Raw genomic sequence first — 21,616 nt, 5'->3', positions numbered from 1 at the left:
TTGCTTGAACCTGAGAGGCAGAGGTTGCAGTGAGCCAAGATCGCACCACTGCCCTCCAGCCTGGGCAAGAGAACGAGACTGCGTCTCAAAAAATAAAATAAAAATAAAGTTGTTCCTTTTTTTTTTTTTCTACTGGGAGAAGTGTTGAGGAAGGGTTTCATTCATTTCCCTTGTTGGCAGTCAATCCGTTTCACAACTGAAGTGGGAATGACACTCCAGCTTTCTGTACCCTGTAGAAGTGGAACTCCTACAAATGGTGTATTTCTAAAATTAACTTTTTGTAGCTGTTTACTGTAGTGACTTTTGTATCTTGATGTTATAGCTGTCTGTCTTAATCTGTTCCTGCTGTTGTAACAAAATACCTAAGACTGGGTAATTTATAAAGAAAATAAATTTATTTCTTACAATTCTAGAGCCTGGATGTTCCAAATCAAGGTGCCAGTGGGTTTAGTGTTTGGTGAGGGCTGCTGTCTGCCTCCAGTATGGCACCTTTTGCTTGTCTTTACACAGCAGAAAATGAAAGAGCGAAAAGAGCTAAGTAGTTTCCCCCAGCCTTTTTATAAGGTACTAGTCCATTCCTGAGGGCAGAGCCTTTATGACTTAATCACTTTTCAAAAGACCCCACCTTTTAATACCACCGCAATGTGGATTAAGAATTTTGGAAGATGGCACAAACATTCAAACCATAGCACTGACAATATCACTAAATTTTCTTGTATGTCTCAATTTTTTCTTTTAGATTTCTTTTCACTTTCTTTAATAGACTTTTAGTTTTACTTTTTACAAATTTTATTTCTACATTCCTAGTTTTGTTGGTATCGGTTATTTTCCTCTTTCTCACCCTCCCCCCCGCAACTTTTTTTTTTTTTTTTTGGTCTTGTGATGGTTAGAACTTTACATGTTAGGCCGGGTGCGGTGCTGATCCCCGTAATCCCAGCACTTTGGGAGGTCGAGGCAGGTGGATCACGAGGTCAGGAGTTCAAGACTAGCCTGACCAACATGGTGAAACCCCGTCTCTACTAAAAATACAAAATTTAGCCAGACGTGATGGCGCATGCCTGTAATCCCAGCTATTCAGGAGGCTGAGGCAGGAGAATTGCTTGAACCTGAGAGGCAGAGGTTGCAGTGAGCCGAGATTGCGCCACTGCACTCTAGCCTGGGCCACAGAGTGAGACTCTGTCTCAGAAAAAAAAAAAAGAACTTTACATGTTAAATAGAAGTAACGACTGGTATTTTAAGAAGAAAATGATACTGACATTTCACCATTCAGTATAATTTTGCCGTACCTTTTGGGCTGATTAGTTTTATAAGGCTTAGTAAATTCTTTTCCATTTTTGGTTTCTTGAGAGTTCCTTTAAACTTTAATGAATGTTGAATTTCATTGAATGCTTTTTCTCCATCCACTGAAATGTTTACGAATGAAAGTAGAAGTAATCATATCTAATGATGAGTCTGTTTTGGAATAGACTCAGTGTATACCGTTTTCAAATATATTGCTGTAATGGCTTGCTAATATCTCAGACTTTTTGTTTCTTTGTCACTGGAGTTGACATCTAATTTTTTATTTTTGTAACTTGTCTGCTTGTCTGGCCATTTCTTTTTTTTTTTTTTTTTTTGAGATAGAGTTTCGCTCTTCTTGCCCAAGCTGGAGCGCAGTGGCGCAATCTCGGCTCACTGCAATCTCTGCCTCCCGGGTTCAAGTGATTCTCCTGCCTCAGCCTCCTGAGTAGCTGGGATTACAGGCATGTGCCTCCACACCCAGCTAATTTTTTGTATTTTTAGTAGAAATGGGGTTTCACCATGTTAGTTAGGCTGGTCTTGAACTCCTGACCTCATGTCATCCGCCATCCTTGGCCTCCCAAAGTGCTGGGATTACAGGCATGAGCCTTGTCTGGCTAGTTCATGAAGATTTTACTCTGCTTTTAAAATGAGCTACATGTGTTTAAAACAAGCTTATGAAATCCTTTTCTATTCTCTGGACAAACAGGTTCAGCACTGGAATTATCTATTTGTATATTTGGATAGAAATTTCTATTAAGACCTGTGGGCCTATTGTTTTCCTTATGGGAAGATTTTTATTCCCTCCCCCGAAGTCAGGGCCTTACTCTGTCGCCCAGGCTGGAGGGCAATGGCACAATGACGGCTTACTTCAGCCTCCACCTTCCAGGCTCACGTGACCTCCCACCTCAGCCTCGCATGTGGCTGGGACTACAGGCACATGCCACCATGCCCGTCTAATTTTTACATTTTTTATAGAGATGGGTTTTCACCATGTTGCTCAGGCTGGTCTTGAGCTCCTGGGCTCAAACTATCCACCTTCTTCAGTCTCCCAAAGTGCTGGAATTGCAGGCATGAGCCACTGGGCCCAGCCTAGTGCTGTCCTTTTAAGTTATACTTTTAGTGGCCCTTATTTTTATGACTTACACATTAAAGAAACATTCATCTGATAATATCTGAAGTCTTCATAGGCATTTTCCGTTTCCTTTTATTTTGTTAATTCTTGTCAACGTTATTTCTCATGTATGTTATACTTTTTATTGTGAGTTCATATTCATTGAAATTTTACATGTGAGAATTCTGACCTGGGTTGAAAGTGAGGTGACTTTCAACTGGGAGGAATTAGCTTTGCTTCTGCCGGGTGCTTGGAACACTGCTCCCTAAGACTTAACAGTATTCTCACTTTGTGGCTTGTTGGCTCATACAGATAGTATGAATTGCAGCCACAAATCTAATGAGGCTGAGTTGTGGCTTTGAATTGTTGGGCGAGATATTCCTCCTCTTTTCTACCATTCACCCCCTACCCAGAATTAAGACATTTGTATTTGCTTTGAGTTGTGAGGTTTAAAAAAAAATTTTTATCTGCCATACTGTTAGAAACAGAAATTGAGAAGTTGAATTTTCATGAGATCTTGTTTTATACATGTGTTTCTTATTCTCTAATGTTTATCTGTGTGGTTCGAAGAAGGATCTCATGTCCTAGGTTTCCCAGGATAATTCCACTTCACATCTTCCATTTTTGTCCAATAATTAATTGCGTGTTTTTGCATTCTGAAGTGTCTTAGACAGCTTAGTTTTCAGTGGTCCATAAAAACCTGTTGCTAACAAAGTGATTAAACATTTTTCTGCCAATTCCAAAAGGAGCACAAGTGTGTGAAAGAAATGGAAGGCATAAAAATCACTCATAGACCTAAACTGAAATACAACTTTAAACACTTGAATATATTTTCTTCCAGTGACTATTTAAAACTTTTTATTGCACTGTGCTTATAAAAATGTGTGTAACTTCAGTAAATTAGCACAGACTGAAGTTAATATAAACACCAACCAAGTCAAGAACTAGCATGTGGCTGGGCATGATGGCTCACACCTGTAATCCCAGCACTTTGGGAGGCCGAAGCGGGTGGATCACTTAAGGTCAGGAGTTCGAGATCAGCCTGGCCAACATGGTGAAACCCCATCTCTACTAAAAATACAAAAATTATCCAGGCATGGTGGCGGGTACCTATAATCCCAGCTACTCGGGAGGCTGAGGCAGGAGAATTGCTTGAACCCAGGAGGCGGATGTTGCAGTGAGCCAAGATTGCGCCACTGCACACTAGCCTGGGCAACAGAGTGAGACTCTTGTCTCCAAAAAAAAAAAAAAAAAAGAATTAGAATGTTACTAGCACATCCTTCTGCTATAATACCTTAGTCTTTTTGTCTTCAGCATTTTGTCATCCTCCTCTCCAGAAAAGGTGATTATTCTCTCTTGGTGTGTAACACCATAGATTAATTTTGCTTGTTTTTGAACTTTTAGAAAAATGGAACATACAGCATGAATTTTCTGTATTTGGCTGTTTTTCATTTCATTCGTTTTTGTGAGATCCATTTGTGTTTGTAATATTCCTGTTCGTTTTTGTTGTATAGTATTCTGCCTACAAATATATTCTGTTATATTCACCCATTTTGCTGTTGAACATTTGGGTTGTTTACAGTTTGGAATTATTACGGACATTGTTTCTATGAACATTTTTTAAAATTTCTTTATTTTTTTAGAGATGGGGTCTTGCTCTGTTGCCCAGGCTAGAATGCAGTGCCAGGATGATAGCTCACTGCAGCCTCGAACTCCTGGGCTAGGGCAGTCACCCTCCACAGCCTGCCATGTAAGTGGAACTGTAGCTGAACATTTTTATATGTCTTGGTATGCATTTGTAAGATGGACTGCTTGACCATGTCATATGCATATGTTCAGGTTTACTAGGTGCTTCCAAAAAGTTTACCGAGATGAAAGCAGAGATGTATATTTACAGCTGTAATATGAAAATTGTCTAACATCCAGTTGCTTAACATCCACACCAACAGTTAATATGGTTAATATTTTAATTTTCATCTCTGGTGTGTAATGGTAACTTGTTCTAATTTATGACTTCAGCCAGTTTATGAAATTGATACCTTTTCATATGTTTCTTAGCCATTTGGGTAACCTTTTCTGGAGTGTGTCTCAGCAGGTTATCACATTTCTTTTGGATTATCTTATTCTTTTTTATATTTAGGAGTATGTTATATATTCTATATGTGAGCACTTTGATACTTATGTGTAATGTACATTTCTTTTCTCATTTGTGGCTTTCCTTTTCGGTCTCTGAATGGTATCTTTTTATGAATGGAAATTTTAAATTCCATTTTGCAGTTCATTGGCCCATTATTTCTTTAGGAAATTTTAGTTTTTGTTCCCTGCTTTAAAAAATCTTTCTTTACTCCAACATTATAAAGATTTCTCCTTTCTTTGGATTTACTGTTTTGCCTTGTACATTTAGATCTACAGTGCTTTTGGAATTGAGTTTTGCATTTTGTGGGAAACAGGCTGGATTTCGTTTATGCATCAGTATCCAATTAATCTAGTGTGTTCAGTGAAAAAACATATCTTGTCCCTAGAGCTCTGTAATGTAGCATTGTCATAAGTCAATTGTATGTAATGTGTATCTGTTTCGGGACTCTGTTCCTGTGTTGGTCCTATATGATACTGGCCACATGTGGCTGTTGAAGATTAAAATTAATATAGGCTTGAACACTGCAGAATTTCATCATCACAGAAAGTTCTATTGTTTGACACTTTTCTTTTTTCTTTTTTTTTTTTTTTGAGATGGAGTCTTGCTCTGTCGCCCAGGCTGGAGTGCATTGGGGCAGTCTCGGCACACTGCAACCTCCACCTCCTGGGTTCAAGTGATTCTCCTGCCTCAGCCTCCCGAGTAGCTGGGACTACAGGTGTGCACCACCATGTGCGGCACATTTTTGTATTTTTAGTAGAGACAGGGTTTCACCGTATTGGCCAGGCTGGTCTCCACCTCCTGGCCTCAAGTGATCCACCTACCTCGGCTGAGATTTCAGGCATGAGCCACCATGCCCGGTCTGTTTGACACTTTTCTATCCTATTCCATTGATATATTTGTCTCTCTATTCCCTAATAAGCCTCTTATTATCATAGGTTTTTAAGGTTTGTCTTCTGAAAGAGTTACCTCTTTGTACCTTGTTCTTTTAAATGATAACTTTGGTTATTCTTGGCCATTTACAGTCCTATTTACATTTTAGAATCACCTTGTCAATTTTCCCCAAAAAAATGCCTGCTGGGATTTTATTAGGATTACATTTAACCCATAGATTATTTAAGGAGAATTGAAATTCATAAAACTGAATCTTCCAAGCCAATGAGTATGGGATTTTTCTCCACTTAGTTATGTCTTCTAAAATTTCTGTGGGTAATATTCTGCATCTTTCGTTGGGTTTATTTCTAGGGATTTGATGTTTGTGGTTGCTCTTGTAAATGATATCTTTTTTAGGTAATATTAGTAATAAATTTAGTTTTCTAGCTATGTGTTGGAATGTGATAATACATTTTTATGTTGACTTTGTATCTGTCAACCATCTGAAACTTATCACTATAGAACTTGTAGGTACTTTCTTCCATTTTTTTCATATATAATCATGTTATCTGTGAATAATGAGATGTTTCCTTCCTTTCCAATTCTTAAACTTTTTGTTTTCTCTCACTTTTAATTCACTGACAAGCACACTCACTTGGTAGGTGTTTGAGTATATGTATTCAGCTCAGGTGACCTGGACTTCTTAATGGAAACTGTGGAAGCCAGGAAACAATAGGGGTACATCTTTATAGTGCTCCAAAAAAGAAAAAAAAAGGCATCTAATGTAGAATACTATTCTCATTTGAATATCCTTCAAAAACAAAGACAGTTTTAGATAGGCAGAAGCAGAGAGGGAAGCTGTCACCAGCAGACTCATAACAAACATTAAAATATGTTATTTAGGCTAAAGGAACATCAGACAGATGGAGGCATGGAAATGGAATAAGTAGACATTTTCAGAAAGGGATATTGAAGATTATTGGGTGTTTGAAACAGTCTTGATAATGTTTGGTAGGACTTACATGTAGGGTGAGCTATATGAAGGTAACAACCATGGACATGGAGGAGTTAAACTGTTATGTGAGTTTCTTGCATTTTTTGGGACCTGGGAAAAGAACTACAGACAGTGCTCAACTGGTTTCATTTATGATTCTTCAACTTTACAATGGGTTGAGTAGGGTCTTAAATGCATTTTCAACTTAATGATATTTTCATTTTACAGTGGATTTGTCAGGATGTAACCCCATTGTAAGTCCGGGAGCATCTGTAGTTTGAAGTAGACAGTAAGAGTGCAGGTTACACTTTGATATAAGGACAAGCTGAAATGGACTTGCCCAAACATAAACCAAAACCAGACTTCTATGATGTTAAGACAATCTACTTGCAATATAATTGCCTGCCAAAAGAAAACTTAAAATACTCATTAGAGAAAGGTAAGTTATTTAGAGCTTCTAGGAAATATCATCCAGCATACATCAAGGATACATTTTGTAATTTCTAGGAAAACCACTAAGATAATGATATTTTAAAGGATGTATCAAAAAAGCTAGCAGATGAAATGAAATGGAATAATAAAAAAATTATAATTACCAAGGAATTCAAGAAAGGAGGAGTAAAGGAACAAAGGACGGGTGAGGTGATTAAAAATAATAGCAAGATGGTAGATTTAAACCAGACTACATTGGTAATTATGTTAAATGTGAATGGATTAAATATTCTAAGAAAAAGAAAAAGATTATCAGACATTATATATAAGTGAGTAAGCCCTACCTATATTCTGTTTATAAGAAAAGCACTTTACAAGTAAAGGCACAGGTAAAATGAAAAGGTGGAATCAGTATTGTTGCAAATACCAAAAGAAAGCTGATGTGGCTATATTAATACCACACAAAATAGACTTAAGGAGAAAAGTGTTATGAGAGATAAGAGAAAAAAAAATCATGGTAAGTGGGCCAATTTATCAAGAAGACATAATTCTAAATATGTTTTCACATAGTAATACAGCTTCCAAATATGTAAGACAGAAGCTAAAATAGCTAAAAGAAAGGTAGATCTGTATTCCTAGCTGGAGATTTTAAATACATTCAAAGTAACTGGTAGAACAATAAGATTAAAAAAAGTATTAGTAAAGGAATAGGAAATTTGAATGGTATGATTAATCAACTTAACCTAATTGACATTTATAGAACATTATATTCAACAACTGAAGGCTTTACATTATTTTTAACTGCATATGGGATATTTGCAAAAATATTCTGGGTCATAAAGTAGTATCATTAATCTTCAAAGAATTTAAATCATACAATGCATGTTTTCTGATCACTATAGAATTCTATTACAACCCAATAACAAAAAAAAATAGGCTGCAAATATTTGGAAATTAAGCAAGATACTTCTGAGTAGCCTGTGGATGAAAAACAAAGTCACTGTGGAAACTAGAAAACATTTTAATGTGAAAAATAATAAAAATAATACATATCAGAACTTTTGGAATACAGCTGAAGCAATGCTTAGAGGTAACTTTATGATTTAGATGTATAAATTAGTAAGGAACAAAGGTTAACAATCAGTAGTCTAAGCTCTTATCTCAAGGGAGCAATGAATTAAACTGAAGGAAGTAGAAAGAAGGAAATAGTATAAAAGTAGAAATCAATGAAACAGGAAAGTTTTACAGTCGATTAGTTAAGAAAACTTTTTGTTTATTGCGGCACTATTGACAATAGCAAAGACTTGGAACCAACCCAAATGTCCAACAACGATAGACTGGATTAAGAAAATGTGGCACATATACACCATGGAATACTATGCAGCCATAAAAAATGATGAGTTCATGTCCTTTGTAGGGACGTGGATGAAACTGGAAAACATCATTGTCGGTAAACTATTGCAAGGACAAAAAACCAAACACTGCATGTTCTCACTCATAGGTGGGAATTGAACAATGAGAACTCATGGACACAGGAAGGGGAACATCACACTCCAGGGACTGTTGTGGGGTTGGGGGAGGGGGGAGGGACAGCATTAGGAGATGTACCTAATGCTAAATGACGAATTAATGGGTGCAGGAAATCAACATGGCACATGATACATATGTAACAAACCTGTACATTGTGCACATGTACCCTAAAACCTAAAGTATAATAAAAAAAAAAAAGAAAACTTTTTAAAAATGAAAACCTGTAATGACCTGATTAAGAAAAATGAGAGAAAACACAAATTACTAGTAACAGGGATGAAAAAAAGAGACATCACTACAGATCCTCTCTATATTAAATTGTTCATGAAAGGGAATTATGTACAACTTGATAATACATTTGACAACTTGAATGAAAGGTCGTAATCCCTGAAAAACACAGTTTACTCAGCTGACATATAAAGAAATAGAAAATCTGAGTTGTTCTGTGTGTGTTAAGGTAGTTGAATTTATCAAAAACCTTTCCACAAAGAAAATCCTAGACCTGATGGCTTCACTGACAAATCTGCCTCACATTTAAGTAAGATATAATCCCGGGTTTACACAGACTCTTCTAGAGAACAAGAAGAAAATAAAAAGATTTATTTGCATATTTTATGACTTTAGTATAATCTCGATAGGAAAACCTGACAAAAGCATGACAAGACCATTTTAAGCCAATACTTCTCATGAACATAGATAAAAGAATAATCCAGTGAGATATAAAAGAGTTAATGTATTGTGACCAACATGGATTTGTTTGGGGAATGTAAAATAGCTTTCTAATAACATTTGTCATAGTTTGTCATAAATGCATTTTGTCATAAAGCTTGTAGTTCTTAATTTATAGCTCAGTTGTGATAACAGGTGTAAATTATCAAAATTCTGCGTTTCTAAGGAATTCATTCATTAAAAGGAAATGCACGGTAGGTAATTATAGAAGACTGATTTAAGAGGAATTTTAAATGTTTTTAGGGCATTTTGGAGGCATATATGTAAATATAAATAGGAGAGAATAAAAAAAAATTCTAATGGACTTGGAAGAGTAGCCAAGACTTCTCCTTCAAGTAAGGATAAAATTGTATTTGATTCTCAACCTTTTTTTTCTAGAAAAGATACTTTAAAAGTGAGTTATTTCTGGCTCCCAGCAGATGAGTCATAAGGGTGTAGATCCACGCTATCGGTTGAAACGCTTCTTCTGGAAGTTTAGCTGATTTTTCTCTCCCCGTGCCTAAATCTTCATTTTAATTTACATTATAAGTATTTGTTACCTGTTGCAGGATAGGAGAGTAACTTGTTGTCCTGCAGTGGACATAGCAACTCAGACATTTATCATCACACAGTCCCAGTGGGTTTGAAATTCAGGAGCAGCCTGGTTGCTGATTTTGGTTCAAGTCTCTCAAGAGGTTGCAGTCAAATGTAGTCTGGGACTGCAGTCATCTGAAGGGTGATGAACTAGGGCTACGATACCTGCTTTCCAGGTTGCTCATCCATGTGGCTGTTGCTGGAAGACCTTAGTTTTTTGTGGATTTTGTCAGGAACGGTCAGTATTTCACCATGTGGGCTTTCCATGGATCTACTTGAGTGATACCATGATGTGGCAGCTGATTTCTTCCAGAAAGAGTGAGCAGAGAAATTAAGGAAGCCACAATCCTTTTATTACCCTATTCTTGCACATCACACACAGTCACATCCATCACACTGTCTTCATTAGAAAGAAGTCAAAAGAGAGGGCTCTAATACTGAGAGCAGTTTATTAACTTGCCTAAATGAAGTTTGAATCCATGTGTGCCCAAATACTTAGCCCTCTCTTTCCATTATATGACATTTCCATCAGAGAAAGGAGCACAGAATTATTCATTCATTCATTTGTTCAGTAACTGTTTATACTGTCAGACAATGTACTAGACAAAGTGTATGTAAATAAAAAATAAACAAGGCCTTTGTCTTTAAATTCACTAGTTTACTGTGAGGAATATACCTCGCATGTCCATGTTCTTCCTTGTATTCTTTAAAGATGATTCCTATTGTCTGTCCAGAGCTGTTGGTATAATATCCTGGTTGAAATGATAAAGTGATTACTTCTAGGTTAATAATTGACAGATCTAGAAATTAATACGTCCTTGATTGACTCCTTTAATTCTTAGCAACACGTTTATGTATTTGTTTTAGTATTAGTAAGAAGTATGTAAAAACCCCAAACTGTTGGAAGTGGCTAATTGTCACAAGTAGAGAGAAGTTTGTTATAAACATGTTAGGTGAATAGTACATGGAGCAAACAACCATCAGCAAAGGAAATGTCTATTTAGAGAAAAACTAGGTGTTCCCAATTTACCTTAGCTACAAATTTGGACTGATTAATCGTTTTAATCTTGACCCTAGCTATGGTCTTTATTCCCTATTCTCTTCCATGTTTTGCTTTTTTTCTTATTTTTTATACTTAGAGATAGAAATGAGATAACACTGTGGTAGACGGAATATAGAGGTCTCGGATTAAATAGAAATAATTAGTATCTACAGAGAGATTCTAGTCTATATTCATAAAACAAGAACCACTATTAAATAATAAAGAATCACAGAATAAGAAAGTATGAGAAATTAAAAAGATTGTTACAGAGAATAATGACAGGCTAAGAGAATAAGGAAAGGCTAAGTGAAAGAAGTAAAAGTGAGTAAAATCTCCCAGTCTGTAGAGTGAAAATATGAAAGAAAAGTTTAGAGACAAATGATAACCCATTTGGGCCAGATAAAGAAAAATTAGTAAGGAAAAAGATATATTTGAGACATGTACAAGAGTCTCTAAATTAAAATAGCTCTTCCAGTGCTGTGTAGGAAAAATTTAAACATGGCCTGCCCCAAACAAGTCTTTGTGAAATTATAGAATACCAGCTATTTAGATAAGACCCTAAATATTCCAGACAGAAAAATTTGGTGTTTCTACAAAAGGAGGATAAATCAATAGACAGGTAGGACACAGTGCCTTTCAGAGTTTAGAAAAAATGATTTTGTCTTGAACTGTACTAAAGTATGAGGGAGATAGTATTTTCAGATGTCCAAGGACTCAGTGTTTGCCTCCAATATATACTTGTTGAAACCATTACTTGAGGATCTTCCAGTAAAGGAAAAAAAATGATAAAAACATGGAATTCAAAGTTGGGTACTTACCTGAATGGGTAGTAGTACAATGAAAAGGTTTCCATAGAAGTAGCTGAGTGATAGCCCTTGAAAACAGGTAGACTAAATTTAGATCAGGATGTTAGACGGCTCGGAAGAGTATCTTTAAGAAAAAAAGTGGAATCACATTAAAGAAAAGTTTAAGAAACAGGGTGATTTCCATGATTTCTGTACTGTTTCCAATTCCTTTCCTCTCTTTAGCAGCATTCCTATCAGGTATTTGCACCAACTATGCTACCAAAGGTGCTGCCATTCGCCTTTATCCTCCATGTTGCTAAGTGGTCAGTGATAAGCCTTCATCATACTTTAACTTTTGGCATGATCAGTTCTGCCTAAAACACTTTCTTCACTTGGTGTTTACACTTCAGGACTTTTCTTTTCTCTCACAGCCCTCTCTGTTATTTTTTCTGGTATAGGTTAAGCATCCCTAATTCAAAAATTTAACATTTGAAAAATGCTCCAAGATCTGAAACTTTTTTTTTTTTGAGACAGAGTCTCACTGACCTCAGGTGATTGCTTGCCTTGGCCTTCCAAAGTGCTGGGATTACAGGTGTGAGCAACTGCACCTGGCCCCAAAATCTGAAACATTTTTACTGCCAATATGACACCGTAAGTTTAACATTCCACACATCAGTACTTAACAGAAGCTTTGTTTCATGCACACAATTATTAAAAGTATTGTATAAAATTACTTTCAGACGATGTGTGTAAGATGTGTAGGAAACAAGTGAATTTTGTGTTTAGACTTGGATGTCATCCCCACGATATCTCATTATATATATGCAAATATTCAAAGATTTGAAAAAATCCCAAATCCGAAACACTTCTGGTTCTAAGCATTTTGGAAGAGGTACTCAATCTCTGCTTCTTTTTCCCTGGCCTCTTCGTATTTGATTTTTCTCAGGGCTTAACTTTACTTCTCCATGTACACCTAGAGATCTCATCCAAGTTCATACCTGTTTTGGTGTAATCTATACACTGACAACTCCCAAATTATACTAACAGCTCATAATTCTTCAGTCAACTCCAGACTCCTGTTTAGTATTTCCACTTGAATGTCTAATAGATATCTCAAACTTAATTCATCCAAAACTGAACTGAATATATTTTCTTCAAATCTGCCTCTTCCACAATTTTTCCTACATTAGTTGAAATTTACTCCATTTTTCCCGTTGCCCAGCCTGTAAAACCTGGAGTCAACCTCAACCTTCTTTCATATCCTATATTAGTAAATTTTGTTGATTCTGTTTTTACAGTATGTCCAGAATCTGGTCATTTCTTACCATCTTTATTTTAACCCTGGTCCAAACCACTATGATCTCTTGCCAGTATTATTTTGATAGCTTTGTAACAGCGCTCCCTGCTTTTGACCTCATTCCCCCTTCATGCTATTCAACACAGTAGCCAGAGTGTTCTTCTTAAAACAGAAGTCAGATATCTCTTTTGTGGTCAGAACTTCGATGGTTTTCCATCTCAGAATAAAACCCACATTTTGGCCAGGCACTGTGGCTCATGCCTGTAATCCCAGCACTTTGGGAGGCCAAGGCAGGTGGATCACGCGGTCAGGAGTTTGAGACCAGCCTGACCAATATGGTGAAACCCTGTCTCTACTAAAAATACAAAAATTAGCCGGGCATGGTGGCATGTGCCTACTGTCCCAGCTACTGGGAGGCTGAGGCAGGAGAATCACTTGAACCCGGGAGGTGGAAGTTGCAGTGAGCCGAGATCAAGCCACTGCACTCCAGCCTGGGCGACAGAGCAAGACTCAGTCTCAAAAAAAAAAAAAATAAAATAAATAAATAAATTAATTAAAACACTGTTAATTAGCACCTATGTTTTTGCCAGTATGTTAAGATTATTATTATTTTTATGTTCCTTTTCTCTTTAGCTGTTGCTAATAGCCTCTTTTGATTCAGATACTTTAAAGGATCATAACTTGTTACTGAATTTCATATAATTTATATGGGTGAATGTGGGTTTGTACTCTTACATATGTTAATATATATCTGTCTGTGATTAGACAGGTAACATATACAATTAAACTCATTTGCAGAGCTGTTGCATGAATGATGAGCAATTAGCAGTAGCTCAAGTGTTTAAATAAATAAGGTTTATTAAATAAAAAACTTTACCAAACTTTCAAAAAAAACCACAGGTTGCAGCTTCTCAAATAGTACTTTTCAAATAGTAAATAAATGCATTAATTTCAAAACAGAAGTTCTTTTTGTATTTGTTCCATGGTAAATTGTAGTTTTTCCTGATTGAAAATAGGTTCTTATTTGGGATTAAATTATCTGATCAATTGACTATTGCAAAGAATAAATACATCATTATTTACACACATTAATTATTAATTGTTATAAGCCATTACACATTTTTAAAAAATGAAGTTTGTATTCTTACAGTTACCTTTTAGCAATTCTAGGGCTAAAGGAACTTTACTGCTTGACAGAGAAGCAATGATAGCACAGTGTAGTAGACTCCCAAATAGTTTGGTTACATACCTGAGTCAGTACTTCTAATATTTTTGTTTGTTTACTTATAAATTATGTATGTGTTGTTGTCATTGACAGTCTTAAGGATGATATATACTTAGGCAAGGTTTATCAAGAGCAGATGTAAATCTGTATTTCACATAGCCATTTTGGTATTTCTAAGGGTTTTTGATTGGCTTGTCAAATCATGTTGTATTTTTCTTGTTTTTATTTATTTATTTTTGGGACGGGATCTCACTCTGTCACCCAGGCCTGGAGTGCAGTGGCATGATCTCGGCTCACTGCAGCCTCCACCTCCTGGGCTCAAGCAGTCCTCCCACCTCAGCCTCCCGAGGGACTACAGGTGTGCACCACCATGCCTGGCTAATTTTTGTATTTCTTGCAGAGACAGGCTTTCACTATGTTGGCCAGGTTGGTCTCGATTCCTGAGCTCAAACCGATTTGCTTTCCTTGGCCTGCCAAAGTGCTGTAATCTAAGGTGGATCACAGGCATTTGCTGCCGTGCCAGCTACATCACACTGTATTTTTCTAAGTTTTATTAAAAGACTTCACTAGGAGGAGCAGAAATATCAGTTTTGCTATTTTTGTGCTTTTATTAATATATTATTCAATTCATTGTTTCTTTGTAGGAATCTTCTGTGGCTTATCCATAGTGTGAATAAAAACTAAATCACATCTATAATTCTACTGAACTGGTCACACTGACGCTGCCATATATGTCACAGTACATTGAAAAGGAGCCAGCAGGTAAGGAAAGTCAGTTCTTCTACATTGAGCACTTCTTGTTTTTCCCTCTGGGTACCTTGAGTACCAGTAAGTGACATGTGATCATCTGACCTGTGGTCTTACTAAAGGCTGGTTTTGATCCATATATTGAATATTTGTAAAGCTTAGTTTTTAATTTTTGATAGGTAAAAATAGAAATTCTGGTATTTTCTTTCCATACCCGTTTAGCTTGGAATGCTTTATGCTTTCCACTTTGGAGACTATTCTTTTGGTAGAATTGTTAAGGGCATTGGTTCTGGAGTCATACTATTGGATTATTAGACAAGTTATCCAACACTTAATTTTAACTTTAATTTTTCAATTTTTAAAATAGAATACAATATCCATCTCAAGATTACTGACAGGATTAAATAAGTGTAACACTTGATATTATTTATAGTTGATATGTGCATGTATTATAAATACATGTTTGTTTCTGTTTCCTTCTTGGAAGTGATTATGTTTCTTATTTTAATGCAACTAAGAAATTATGTAACTGTTTCATTCATTCATTCATTTATTCTTTTTTTTTTTTTTTTTTTTTTTTGAGATAGAGTCTCGAACTATCACCCAAGCTGGAGTGCAGTGGCACAGTCTTGGCTCACTGCAACCTCCGCCTCCTGGGTTCAAGTGATTCTCATGCCTCAGCCTCCTGAGTAGCTGGAATTACGGGCATGTGCCACCACGTCCGGCTAATTTTTGTATTTTTAGTAGAGACGGGGTTTCGCCATGTTGGCTAGGCTGATCTTGAACTCCTGGCCTCAAGTGATCTGACTGCCTCAGCCTCCCACAGTACCGGGATTAGAGGCATGAGCCACCATGCCCAGCAACTGTTGCATTTATTGACTATACCATATGCTGTGAGAAAATATTTTGTTTAGTTGCTGTGTAGTACATGTAATATATAATTGACTAAGCAAACATACACTTAATATATATATGTGTGTGTATACTGTACTACTTAGGGAAAGTTGCTGCTGTTTACTACTGTATACCGCTCAGTCATCAAAACTTAATAGTCAAGTCATGTAAATGTTGATGGCTTTTCTTACCATAACATATACCATTTATTGGTAGTTTTGAAGGCAGGGTAGTTTGTGTTTGACCTGGCTCGTTGCAGTTTTCTTTTGCATAGTTTTATCTGACGTTAATCTTTGGAACATATTTATTATGGTCTAGTTGATTCTTCATGGTACAGATACCGTTTAAAGAGGTTACTTGTTATCTTTAACATAAATGTTTTCATTCTTAAAGTAATTGAAACCATCATATCATATGCTAGTAATTGACTCATTAAATATGTATCGAGCACTTATATTAATATAATATATAACATACTTAATTTGGAAGATCTCTAGTCCATAAAGAGCTTTGGCAGTATAATAATTTGACATATGAAGAATATTTTTTGATAGATTTCATTATAAAAATCTGAAATACCTTAAAGAAACCAAATTTTAAAACTTATTTTTTGAAGGGAAGAGGCCAGTAACTCTTATTATGTAGTACTTCATATTTAATTTTCTAGTGTGTGAAGAATAATGTTTTATAGTACTAGTAAGGTATACTTCATGTTCAGAAGCATATGATTTGATAAATAATAAAATATAAACTGAAGTAGTTTTCCCCAACAGGTTGCCAGAATAAAGCTCATTGCTGTTCCTGTTTTAATTTTTTAACTTTTTTTTCAGCAATGGACCAAGAATCTGGTAAGGCTGTCTGGCCCAAACCAGCAGGAGGGTATCAGACAATTACAGGCAGGAGATATGGAAGAAGACATGCTTATGTCAGTTTTAAACCGTGTATGACCAGGCATGAAAGAAGCTTAGGTCGGGCTGGTGATGACTATGAAGTGTTGGAACTAGATGATGTTCCAAAGGAAAATTCCTCAGGTGTGTAACATATAATTATTTAAAGGTTATTAATAGTTATATAGGAATTGATCTTATAATTAAATTTTTGGGTGGGTATTATGCATGTCTGTGAGTGTAAATGCAGCACAGTTCCTATCAAGAAATTCTATTTTGAAATTCTTATTGAATTTAATATTAGTGGTGTATATATTTAAACGTAGAAGAAAACAGAGTACAGCCAATCATTAAAATATAACTACACTGTCATAGTAGTGATTACATTGTCATAACCTCCAGCCAAAGGAAATCATCTTTGAATCAAAAAGAAATTTTTTGAAAGTTTTAAAAATGTGGATCAAGTAGAGATATTTTTTCCCTGCATATGATATTTAAATAACTTTTCTTCTTCTTCTTTTTTTGAGATGGAGTCACGTTCTGTTGCCCAGGATGGAGTGCAGTAATGCAGTCTTGGCTCACTGCAACCTCCATCTCCGAGGTTCTAACGATTCTTGTGCCTCAGCTTCCCTAGTAGCTGGGACTACAGGTGTTTGTCATCGCACCTGGCTCATTTTTGTATTTTTAGTAGAGACAGGGTTTCACCACGTTGGCCAGGCTGATCTCAAACTCCTGACCTCTCAAGTGATCCACCTGCCTTGGCTGGCTTCCCAAAGTGCTGGGATTACAGGTGTGAGTCACCATGCCTGGCATTCTTTTTTTTTTTTTTTTTTTGAGATGGAATGTCTTGCTTTGTCCGCCAGGCTGGTATGCAGTTGCGTGATCTTGGCCACCTGCAGCCTCCACCTCCTGGGTTCAAGTGGTTGTCCTGCCTCAGCCTCCCAAGTAGCTGGGACTACAGGCACACGCCTCCACGCCTTATTTTTGTATTTTTTGGTAGAGATGGGGTTTTGCCATGTCGCCCAGGCTGGTCTCGAATTCCTGACCTCAAGTGGTCCGTCTAACTCAGCCTCCCAAAGTGCTGGGATTACAGGCATGGGCCATTGTGCCCGGCCAACTTTTCTTCTTTTAATTTTATCCTAAATTTAACTTGGCTTGTTTATTTTTTCACCATTTTACAAAATCCAAAGGACAAGGAAGGCTTATTCAATTAAAATTTCTTAGTTATTCCGTGGTTTTGAAAAACTATTTTGCAGCTATCCATGTACCATAATTACACATTTTTGGACTGGATTTGTCTTCTTCCTCTTGTTCTAAGCAAACTTGACAAGACATTTCTAGATTATTTTTGCTGTCATATGTAAGAATCTGAATTACTAGCTAAGGTCCTCCCATTGAAGAACTCTTCATTCCCAGCTACTCAGGAGGCTGAGGCAGGAGAATGGCATGAACCTGGGAGGTGGAGCTTGCAGTGAGCCGAGATCATGCCACTGCACTGCACTCCAGCCTGGGCCACAGAGCAAGACTCCGTCTCAAAAAAACAAACAAAAAAAAAGAACCCTTCGTACCATGTGTCATGGCCGAACTTCAGTCATTTTACAATTCATGAATTTTTATTACAGCAAATCTCAAATGTCTTCATTTTTTATTATTAGTGGTGATGCAATATAGTTATGCTTAAAGTAATTTATAGATATGATTTTACTCATGTTTCAGAATTCTCACAATTAAATTATGACAAGAATCAACATATTTATCTCTTTGTTGTTTTTCAGTCATAACTGTAACACATCTAAAGTAAACTTCCTACAAATGTATTACAACAATTCAATTTATAATCTGTCTAGATACTGAGATAAAATTTTGTGAATTGCCAACAAAACACAGTAGGGTCTAATTTCTCTTAAATCTGTAACCATAGTTATTATATGTGTCATAAGTACTTTTGAAGGTTTTTCGTTTTGTTGTTGTTTTTACCTGCATGTAATAAAGAAGGTGAGTTTGGAAATCACTGGGAAGCAGATTGGTTACCCTAGACTCCACTTACGAGAGGCTTCCCATTGTATAACCTCTCAAGAGCTTCTCCTTTATATGTCTTGCAGAAGGCATTAGATATTAGGATTTAGATAGAAAACAGCCAAAGACATGTGAGGGAGATGATAGTGAAAGGCTATACATTGACATAAATGAACTCATAGAGTAACCAGTCTGCATTCTCAGTTAAGGAGCATAGAAGTGCTTGGTAAATAAATTTACTCATATATTCAAGTAGTAATAATTGGTATGATTTCCATTTAAGTGATAGTTATTACATAAAATTTTGTCTAAGTTAATCCTTCAAAATATGTTTTCTTTTGTTTTCTATGAAGGTTCCAGTCCTTTGGATCAAGTTGATTGTTCTTTACCCAATGAACCTATATTTGAAAAAAGTGAAATAGAAATTCCCACTTGTGATTCAGCATTGAATCAAACCACTGAGAGCAGTCAATCCTTTGTTGCAGTACATCATAGTGAGGAAGGCAGGGATACCTTAGGAAGCAGTACAAATCTTCATAATCACTCCGAGGGAGAGTATACTCCAGGAGCTTGTAATGCTTCAAGTGTCCAAAATGGAATTGCATTGGTTCATACAGACTCTTATGATCCAGATGGGAAACATGGAGAAGATAATGACCGTCTTCAACTTTCTGCAGAAGATGTGGAAGGTAGTAGATACCAGGAATCATTAGGCAATACAATATTTGAGTTGGAAAACAGAGAGGCAGAGGCATACACTGGTCTTTCACCACCAGTTCCCTCATTTAACTGTGAAGTAAGACATGAGTTTGAAGAGTTAGGTTCTGTACCATTAGAGAAAAGTTCTGCTGGTGATACTGAGTTTGTCCATCAGAATAGCCAGGAAATTCAGAGGTCTTCTCAAGATGAAATGGTTAGTACAAAACAACAGAATAATACTAGCCAGGAAAGACAGACAGAACATTCACCTGAAGATGCAGCCTGCGGTCCAGGGCATGTTTGTAGTGAACAAAATACCAATGATAGGGAAAAGAACCATGGAAGTTCTCCTGAACAGGTAGTGAGGCCAAAAGTTAGAAAACTGATAAGTTCAAGCCAGGTGGACCAAGAAACAGGTTTTAATAGGCATGAGGCGAAACAAAGAAGTGTTCAAAGATGGAGGGAGGCTTTGGAAGTTGAGGAAAGTGGCTCAGATGACCTCTTAATAAAATGTGAAGAATATGATGGAGAGCATGACTGTATGTTCTTGGATCCACCATACTCAAGAGTTATTACACAAAGGGAAACAGAAAATAACCAAATAACACCAGAAAGTGGAGCCACAGCAGGAAGGCAAGAAGTGGATAACACCTTTTGGAATGGCTGTGGAGATTATTACCAACTCTATGACAAAGATGAAGATAGGTAAGTTCACATCCAGTACTTTTTCAGATTGTGTAGTAAATGAAGTGATTTCTTTCTAGAACCATGTTTGATGGTTGGGCTATTTGATATGATCAGGGAATTAGACATTTTGACTTACCAAATATTCTTGTTTACTGAATGCTAACCATACATGCAAACTACTCATTAGAATTTTTCACAAAAAAATGTTTTTGAGATGTTTAGTAGTTTACAGAAGTAAGTTCAGATAATGATTATTATAAAGGGATAGAGATGCTAGTTAGTTCATGGTATTTCAATTAATAAGATGTAAGATAAACATTTATTGTATTTTTTAAAAACCTACATTAAGCCAGTCTGGGTTTAAAAAGTGATTAATATCACAAATTATTGATTGGTAATACTTCATTAACATTGCCAGTAGTTACTAATATCACTTGTTTCCCTCTTTATCTGTTCTTCCTGTGGCTCTTCCTATCACTAAGTTTATTTTTTACTTATTTTCTCTTAGCATTCAATTCTCATTACAACTCTGTGTGGTAGGTTCCATTATTTCCCTCATTTGTAAGTAAGGAAACTGAGGCACAGAGCGTTATATAACTTCCTAAGGTCACAGAGCAACTTAATGGTAGAGCTGGACTTTGAGTACCTAATTGGGTATTCCAGAGACTGTTCACCATTATTCTTTGCTATTTTCAAGAGAACATAAAACTTGTAATAAGCGTTCTGATTGCTCTTACAAACCTATATCTTTTTTTTTTCCAAACCATAAGACAACAGAAAAAGAAAAAAATTGAGAATTTCTTTGTTCAGTTGCTGAATTTCCATTACCCCTGTGTCCAGATTTTCATGAGTCCTCGTAAGGTAGTTGCACCCCTGACAGTGCTCAATTACAGTGCAATTGCAAGATTTTATTAGCTAGTAGGAATAATTGTGTGGGTTTTTTTTAGCTAGAAAGTACTGTAGAGGAAGAAATTTAACATTTTGAATATGAGTGCATTTTAATTCATGTCATAAAACAATACATTTGATTTTCTTTGGACATATGAATTAAGCTACTATAATACAGACTGTATTTTAATTAAGCTACGATAATACAGAATGTATAATAATTTATTATAGAAAATATTTAAAATATTATTTCTGCTGCTCTGTCAAAGTTTGTAAACTTTAAGGGTTAGTAAGTAATTTTTGTATGATATACTGTTTTTAAGCTAAGAGTAAAGCTTTTTTCAGTTCAAGCCCACAGTCTTTTATTCAGTATCCACATTTCTAAAAACAGAAATTGGCCACAAAGCCTGACCTGATGTTAACTTCCTGGATAAGTAGATCTGGATCTGAATTGAAATGAGGGTATTTTTTTCAAATATTTGTATATTTTACTGTAGAAATACAGTTATGTTTGATTACTGTGTGCTGGCCTGGACCACATTGGGGTTTGTTAAGTAGTAGTTCTAAATCTGGGAAATATCTATCACAATTCCAAAACACATTTAGCCCTAAGATTTTAAAATAGATTGCAAGTCTCTAATATTAGACCTCTAGGTTACTATTTTTTAAAAAAGACAAAACTTAGTCTTCGATAATTTATTTTTTTGAAAGTGTAAGGTGCTTGTGTTTTTTCCCCCAGTTACACTTTTTCTTCTTTAAGGAGAGTCATTTAATTTGGCTATGCCTTTGTTA

The 21,616-nt window shown here is 36.1% G+C and overlaps 1 protein-coding gene across 1 annotated transcript in view; it reads left to right on the top strand.

Annotated features, from left to right (window-relative positions):
* Positions 1-21,616, top strand: part of PJA2 (praja ring finger ubiquitin ligase 2) — a 71,326-nt gene that overhangs the window by 12,334 nt on the left and 37,376 nt on the right. Inside the window, exons 2-4 of the mRNA XM_003259815.4 lie at positions 14,651-14,768; positions 16,478-16,678; positions 18,904-19,954. Coding sequence (XP_003259863.1) covers positions 14,738-14,768; positions 16,478-16,678; positions 18,904-19,954 — 1,283 coding nt within the window. The 5' untranslated portion in view covers positions 14,651-14,737. The remainder of the gene's footprint in view (positions 1-14,650; positions 14,769-16,477; positions 16,679-18,903; positions 19,955-21,616) is intronic.

Source organism: Nomascus leucogenys, chromosome 2 (genome assembly GCF_006542625.1).
Source record: "Nomascus leucogenys isolate Asia chromosome 2, Asia_NLE_v1, whole genome shotgun sequence".
Lineage (NCBI taxonomy): Eukaryota > Metazoa > Chordata > Mammalia > Primates > Hylobatidae > Nomascus > Nomascus leucogenys.
Note: the sequence above shows the minus strand (reverse complement) of the source record. Positions and strands in the feature narration are given on the sequence as shown.